Genomic DNA, 8,482 nt, shown 5'->3' on the forward strand with positions numbered 1-8,482 from the left:
GACAATTGATTTGAAAGGAAAGACTTCATCACATATGTATGTATATGTAGCTTCTAGATTCAATGTAGTGAATATGAATGTGCAATAACAATTCAAAGGAATGGATTTGATGTCAATTAAAACATTGAAGGTCGTTCTACTAATGGTGGATGTTGTGTCAAACGAGAGAAGCACGTTGAAGGAAGATACGTGTAAGATTCTAATGAGCTTGAAGGATCGATAAAATGTAGACTATTAAATACAAAACAATAAGGATATTTTGAATCGCCCTAACAAGAGACGAGTTGGTAGGTTGAGTCAAGCCAAAATTTTGTAAAGTGAGCCCGAGCTAGCTCGCAATATGGATCAAGTTGGGTAGTTATACTCGATTCATTTAACACTTCTACTTAAAAAGAAAGCTTTTAAAGAATTAATCTATTTTGATGGAAGAAATATGATAGAGATATTAACATATGTGTATGTGAGGGTGGATAAAAAATTTGACTGTATTTTAAATTTTTTAATGATTGGATGTAATGTAGCATTATGTCATGAATTATGTCAATCATTATGTCGTTATTGCATGATTGAATTTTAAATGTAGTCAAACATGTATAATCTCTACTTTTCTTGGCATTGGAAGAAACAATTAATCTGCAAGTACATATTTTTTTTAACAGAATTGGTACAAAAAGACACTTATCTTCCTGTAATTTGTTGTTGTCGAAAACTGTTTTTGGCAATAGCCAATTAAAGAAAGACTACAATTTTTCTGTACAAATTCTGTAAAAAAAAAAAAATTTGTACTTATAGCATTGTTCTGGAAGAAAATTGGTGAGAAATTGATTGGTTGGTACATAAGAGGTCTAGAAGAAATGACATATTAGCTAGGAAAAGAAAAAATAAATATGATTAGAAATTAAGAAAAGGACATGACTGCCCTCATTTTGATGAATTTGGATGATTCCATGCACCCATTTGCGGGAATATCTTGGGAAGTAGTTTCCGTCTGCTTCCTTTCCCTCTCTATCCATTTAAACCCCCTCCCACTTTTTCCACTTTCTGCTCATAATCCACCTCGTAAAACAACATGTCAATTTCACTCACTTTCTCTTCAATCTTTCTCCTCCGATCATCCACCACCACCACCGCGCCGCTACATATTCCGGCCACTACTTTTTTATGTCCTGCCACCACTTCTGGTAAGTTTTTGAGCTTCTTTTGGTGGTACAATTCTCCGTGATCCGAGTTCAATGATCATTTCCCTGCATCAGAAGTTCTGTTTATATTTTATTGAATTATGCTGTCAACTCAAGAGCTAATTTTGCTTTCTTGAAAGGGTTAAAAGTTCATCCTGAATCATTTGATTTTCATCGGAATAAAGTTAAAATATAACTAATTCCATGTATCGTTTCCTTTGTTTTTCTTCTTGTTCGATTATTCGAATTAAAAAGTATAATTAAACCAAGAATTATTGTAGGTATATGGCCCTCCTGGAAACAGGTTATATCTACTTCACTTCTTCAATGCAAAGCTGTGTCCAAATCCCGTGCCCAAGGTATAATTTTTAAGGATTTTTAAAGAAAAAAAATATGTTTTTTGAGTCAAACCTTTATGCGATGAAAATATACAAATGCAGGATACACAGATGTGCTTCGAAATGATTTTCAAGTGATAAAATGGCCGGAAATTGTGGAGGATGACACAGAAAAAGATCCTCTTAAGGTGGTTAAATTTAAATTTTGTGGGTTTTATTTCATTTTTATTTTTATTTTTTAGCAAAATTTGATTTCGATCGTGAAAAAAATAGGAAACGAAGACAGAGGACAGGATAAGGGAACTCGTAGAATCGATACGATGGATGTTATGTTCTATGGAAGATGGAGAAATAAGTGTATCGGCTTACGACACGGCTTGGGTGGCTCTGGTGGAAGATATAGGTGGAAGTGGTGCACCCCAATTCCCTAGCAGCCTTTATTGGATTGTGAATCACCAGCTCGATGATGGTTCATGGGGCGACATGGCCACCTTTACGGCTCATGACAGGATAATTAACACATTAGCATGTGTAGTTGCATTGAGATCATGGAACATGCACCCTGACAAAAGTGAAAAAGGTAACACAATCTTTTGACATAATCTATTTATCCGAAATGAATCTAATCATTCGCTTTTACAAAATTTATTCTAAAAAAAGGGACTCAAACATGAGCTGATCATAAATAGTATTGAGCATGACTAGTGTTTCAAACACATAATCATGATGCATTTAATTTATATTGAAGACAAAATTAATACGGCTTTCGCCTCATTTTATCACCTTAAACTTTTATATGAGATGCTGAACTATCATAGTGTCACGGACCCTATTTTTATTGAAAAAAAAAATGGATCCAGACATCACATGAGGCTGTTATGGCTTACATAATAACTTAATATTGAAGATTATGCGTTTTAAACAATATTGTCTTACGAATCATGATGATATGCTCGTATAATAGGCATATAAGTTTGTTTGGTGATTTTTAAGTGATTTTCATGTGATATGTAGGGATAAAATTTATCAGAGAAAATATGGACAAGCTTGAAGATGAAAATGCTGAGCATATGCCTATTGGGTTCGAACTGGCATTTCCATCACTAATTGGAATAGCCAAAAAGCTAGAAATTGATATTCCATATGACTCTCCAGTCTTGAAAGAAATCTATGCTAAACGAAGTTTAAAGCTCAAAAGGTAGGGGTACTTGATAGCTTGATAAACAAGTTTAGCATCTTCTTCTTATCCGTTATCAAACTTGGTCTGTTGGACTCAACAACAATGGATAACATTAAAGAAGAAGAAGAAGAAAAGTTAAATTCTTATTTGTGTGTACCTAGAGTAATGTTATTATTTATCACCAGTCTAGTCTAGTGGGCCTCCTACTTCATTGTACAATGTAGCTCTAATGCTTCTTATGCCCTGTTTGGTCTAGGTTAAAATTTCTAGTCAAAATCAATAATTAATTTTTATCACATATTTCATAGGATACCGAAAGACATAATGCACAAGGTACCGACTACAATACTCCATAGCCTGGAAGGAATGCCAGACTTGGATTGGCAAAAGTTATTAAAATTACAGTCTTCAGATGGCTCATTTCTGTTTTCACCATCCTCCACTGCCTTTGCACTCCAGCAGACTAAAGATGATAATTGCCTCAAATATCTAACGAAAGCTGTCAAAAAATTTAACGGCGGAGGTGAAAAAAGTCGGGTTTGTATAATATTCTTTTGAAAATATTTCCTGTTGGTTTATACTTATTTTTGTAATATTTATTTTTATTTTCAGTTCCCAATGTCTATCCTGTGGACTTGTTCGAGCACATTTGGGCTGTAGACCGGTTGCAACGACTAGGAATTTCTCGGTTTTTCCAGAAAGAAATTGAGGAATGTATGGAGTACGTTCACAGGTACTCTTTCTAACTTATAAGTAACCTATTAACTTAAAACAAATTGCATGCCGGCATTGAGTTAATAATAAACCACAAAATTCAGGTATTGGACAAATAAAGGAATCTGCTGGGCAAGAAATTCTGAAGTTCAGGACATTGATGACACGGCAATGGGTTTCAGACTTCTGAGGTTGCATGGATACGAAGTTTCTGCAGGTAATAAATGAAAAAACTAAGTAAAAATCTGGTTCATTCTACGATATTCCTGTCCTATTGAGCACTAGAAGGAGAAAATTAACGTAAAACCATGTTCATTTTTTCCCTTTGTAAATGACAGATGTATTCAAACACTTTGAGAATGGTGGAAAGTTCTTCTGTTTCGCTGGACAGTCGAACCAGGCTGTTACAGGAATGTATAATCTGTATAGGGCTTCTCAGGTAATGTTTCCAGGAGAAAACATACTTGCAGAAGCAAAGAAATTCTCAGCCAAATTTTTGCAAGAGAAAAGAGCCAATAATGAGTTATTGGATAAATGGATTATAACCAAAGACTTAACAGGAGAGGTAAATACCTTCAACTTGGCTGATTAGTTTGTGTGTGTGTGGCATGTTCGATAGAGTATGTAGACACAATATCAATATTAAAGAAGAAAAGAAGTTTAATCTTATATTACGCTCAGAGTCAAAAATACTTATAACAACCTTTGAGAGATAGAGACCATGACTATATATTACTCTTCAAAAGATATACAATTAATGATTTGTTATGTTTGTCGTGTCACATTCTTTTGAACTTATTCCATGTTTGATCTCTATTTTTTAAAATTCATTTTTACGTCAACTCATTTTAATTCTATATTTCAGGAGATTTACAATTTTTTAATTACATATTTCATGAGTTTTTATCAAAATATATTAAAAATCTGATTTTTATCAAAACTAAAGAAATGGCTTATAATTTTGTATATGTTATAAATTTATCGACGTTTATCTTTTTATGGATGGTACTTACTTGATTTGATATGATAAATTTTGTGAAATTGCTTCAAGGCAAAGAAAATTGTGTCCAAGTTTCTACGAAAGAGATATTTTCATTTCATATTCAAAAAGTCTAAAAAAATCTTTTATTTCTTCAATAAGAATAAAGGACATATTTCTCTAAAAGTTGAATAAGCATCTTTCATTTTATTACACGCACTTTGTATCTTAATATCCACACAAACATTAGTGTTGCAACTTGCATGCCACTTGCCAAAAGCAAGTGTCATACAGATCCTAGGACTCTAGACACTATCAACTTGTATTTCAAACATTTTTTGTTGGGTCATTTTAGTATAAGTAACATGGAATGATGACAAATAATGTTAGGTCGGATATGCACTAGATGTGTCGTGGTATGCCAGCTTACCTCGGGTGGAAACAAGATTTTACTTGGAACAATACGGTGGTGAAGATGACGTTTGGATCGGCAAAACTTTGTACAGGTACAACAAGACTTTGTACATATACTTTTCAAAATGATTAATAGTACAAACTAAATATCCTTTTCTTATATATATTTTTCACAGTGAGACTTTTAAGTATTTAGCCCCTGTTTGATCCCCATTAAATTACATTACATTATATTCTATTTTTCTCTCTCCTATTTTCAACCACACAATCTTCCATAAAATAATATTACACGTAAATCGAAAAATTTTCCTTCTTTTTCAACCACTCATTTTTTTCAACAAAACACTATTCCCCCCATTTTCATTACCAAAAATAGGGATCAAACAGGGGCTTAGATATATGAATGTAAATATTCTTCATAAAGTAAGTCGAATTTTGCACCGTCATTGAAGAATTTGAGACATAAAACAAGTTATAAGTTGTAGGTATTAACATTTAAGTCGGCCGTTTGATTAAACCAAGGAAAAACTAAACAGATGGAGACAAAATCATATAAGTAATAACATATATTTTATTATGTTAAAATGTAACTTGAAATGAGTAAGAATTATGCCTATAATTTGTTCTCCTGTGTCTGTTGTTATCTTTAGGATGGGATATGTTAACAACGACACGTATCTTGAGCTAGCAAAATTGGACTACAATAATTGCCAGGAATTGCACCAGCTCGAGTGGAGAAGCATTCAGAAGTAAAATTTTAAATCCATTTCCATTTAATATTATTTTTCTCGAATTTTTATTATTATTTTGGACGTGTATTATTATTTTGCAGATGGTACACTAAGTACGATCTTGGAGAGTTTGGAATGAGCGAAGGAAACCTTCTCCTAGCATACTATTTGGCTACTGCGAGTTATTTTGAGCCAGAGAAGTCAAAAGAGCGGCTAGCTTGGGCTAAAACCACCATTCTAATGGAGACCATTGCTTCGTACTTTGATCGGAAACCTATTCACAAAAAAGCATTTATTGATGAGTTTTTACATGGAAACGACCTCAACTATGCAAATGGAAGGAGGTAACTTTACCATCGATAAATATAAATTTCTTCCTTATTTACATACAAATGTTTCACATGTCTCTAATTTAATTTGTTTAGCCGAGCATTGCAAAGTCACGTAAATGGACAATATTTACCTCGAATGACTGTACATACATTCTTGACCATATATCGAAGGATTAACTAGTTGAGCAGGTTCAATGATATGGGCTGTAAACAGCGGGGCTGAAATGGTAGTTTTTGATTGATAATCTTTTTAAAATAAAAATTAACTGTCAATGAAACTTTGTCAAGTATATATTTGTATAAAATCCTATCAATGAGCCGGTACTCTATATCCAAAGGCCAAATTGTTAAACCACCACCTACCCCAACCTAGTTTGACCCCACCCCATTCTCTGTGTTGGCCCCTGGATATGAGTTTTGCTACATGTACCCGGAATTTGACACTCTGAGTTACCTGCTACTCACATGGGGTTTGAGGGCCCACGCCAATAAATGTGTGGGGCCCAACCCCCTCACTCACATCAGGTAACCCGAAGTGTCAAACTCCGGGTACAAATAACGTACAAATAACAATACTCCCTGGATATACATAAAGAATTAAGCCAACTTGTCAGGAAAATTTTGACACTTTGAATGACTTATTCTCATATATGCGTGAGACCCGCGTGAATAAAAAATACCTCCACCTACTCCTATTGTGAGTATATGTCAATTAGGGTATCAAAAAATTTCTAGCACACTAGCATGATTGATATATAAATGTATAGGGTTGTGCTGCTTGAACAACCCCCTTATTGTCCGTGGGGTTATGTGGCGCGTAAGGGGATTATTCCAAATTTATATGTGAAAAGCCATCTTGAATTGGATATATCATTTACTCTGAGCGTTGGCTTTTGATTCAAAGGTACAGAACAAGACACAGACTGGTAGACACTCTACTTGGAACCCTAAACCAGCTCTCACTGGATACATTGTTGGCTTACGGAAGAGACGTTAATCAACAATTGCATCGGGCGGTAAGCCCTTTTCCCAATTTGATTTCTTTTGACTCATTTTAAATTAATAAACTTTTCAAATTTAAACTTATAATCAAAACGGCTATATGGGTTTTAAAATACACAAATTTAATAGAATTTATAATACAATTTACTAGAGTCTAGTGAAATAAATTGTTCAATTATTATATTAGACGAAACCTGAATGTTTAATTAGGAATGGACAATATAATGGTGTGAAGCAAGTTGGATGATACACAAAAATCGTGTAAGGTTGGTCCGAACCAGCCACAGACGAAGATATGTTTATACTTTGAGTAATCATATTCACATCACAATTTCTATTTCGATCACAATATTTTATTTGCACTTGAGATTCTTAATCCTTACTCATTATAACATTTATGTCTCTAACGAATTTTTCATGTCATTCTTATCCTCAAACTTGTTATCACTACAAAACTTGCCATTATTTTTTAGGTTCTTGATCCTTACTCATTCTTATCCATAAACTTGCCATTATTTTTGAGGTTCTTAATCCTTACTCATTATAACATTTATGTCTCTAACGATTTTTCGTGTCATTCTTATTCTCAAACTTGCCATTACTACAAAACTTGCTAGTATTTTTGAGGTTCTTAATCCTTACTCATTATGACATTTATGTGTCTAATGATTTCACCATATTTGATAATAGTTTTATGTCCAAAATTCCGTTGAAATGACATAAAAAACTTATTTTCCATCATATTTTTAAAAAATAAATAAATAAAAAGTGCAAAAAAAACTTTTTCCTCTCATCTCAAAGTATGAAAATAAAATATTTTGATATAAATCATCATCAAGGACGGGACATTCTAATTAATGAAATGAGCGAAAACTGACGAGTTTAACTGTAACCGAAATGTGGTGTATTAAATAAAAATTGTGGTGGCAATATAACTATCCTTCTACTTTTTTGTTTCTTTTTTACTTTCTTAATTATTTCAACAAAAGTTCTCTCTCTTATTTTTGTTATATAATTCTTTTAGTGGGATAAATGGATACGGAGCTGGGAAGGTGGTAGTGACGTGGGCCAAGGAGAAGCAGAGTTGCTCGTGCGTACTCTAAATTTGATCAGTGATCTCAATAATCACTGGGCGTCACATGAGTTATTATCATCTCAGCCTAAATATCAACAACTCTTGGATATCACCAATAGAGTGTGTCATCGACTTCGTCTGTGTCAACACAAAAAGGTGAAGGACCAATTTACCAATTGATCTTCTTTATTCATGTTCACTACAATCCAACTTATAATGTTATCATGTGGAACAGGTAACTGGTACAAATGGCTGCATCACAACCGTCCAAATAGAATCCGACATGCAAGAACTACTAAAATTAGTGTATACCAAATCCTCAGACGACATTGATACCGACACTAAGAAAACATTTCTTAATGTTGCTAGGAGTTTCTACTATGCTGCCTATTCTAGCCCGGGAACTATAAATTTTCATATTGCCAAGGTACTCTTTGAAAGAGTACGCTGAATTTGTGTGTATAGATATTATTTCTTCATATACATATATATAGAGAGAGAGAGCGAGAGAGAGAGAGGTGCAAAAATAGGTAAATGTT

General features: G+C 33.5%; 1 protein-coding gene across 2 annotated transcripts; it reads left to right on the forward strand.

Annotated features, from left to right (window-relative positions):
- Positions 1-979: 979 nt before the first annotated feature.
- Positions 980-8,482, forward strand: LOC111411797 (ent-copalyl diphosphate synthase, chloroplastic-like). Of its 2 annotated transcripts, none has more exons than XM_023042399.1 (15): positions 980-1,181; positions 1,460-1,537; positions 1,619-1,704; positions 1,790-2,096; positions 2,531-2,714; positions 3,005-3,219; positions 3,309-3,429; positions 3,515-3,627; positions 3,749-3,975; positions 4,780-4,895; positions 5,454-5,552; positions 5,636-5,878; positions 6,771-6,882; positions 7,893-8,099; positions 8,179-8,482. In XM_023042399.1, the coding sequence occupies exons 1-15, from the start codon at positions 1,070-1,072 to the stop codon at positions 8,392-8,394; spliced, it is 2,436 nt and encodes an 811-aa protein (XP_022898167.1). In that variant the 5' UTR covers positions 980-1,069; the 3' UTR covers positions 8,395-8,482. The 2 variants fall into 2 exon arrangements, with proteins under 2 accessions (XP_022898167.1, XP_022898168.1); XM_023042400.1 differs by having other exon boundaries at positions 6,777-6,882.

The sequence above is a fragment of the Olea europaea genome, chromosome 16 (genome assembly GCF_002742605.1).
Source record: "Olea europaea var. sylvestris chromosome 16, O_europaea_v1, whole genome shotgun sequence".
NCBI lineage: Eukaryota > Viridiplantae > Streptophyta > Magnoliopsida > Lamiales > Oleaceae > Olea > Olea europaea.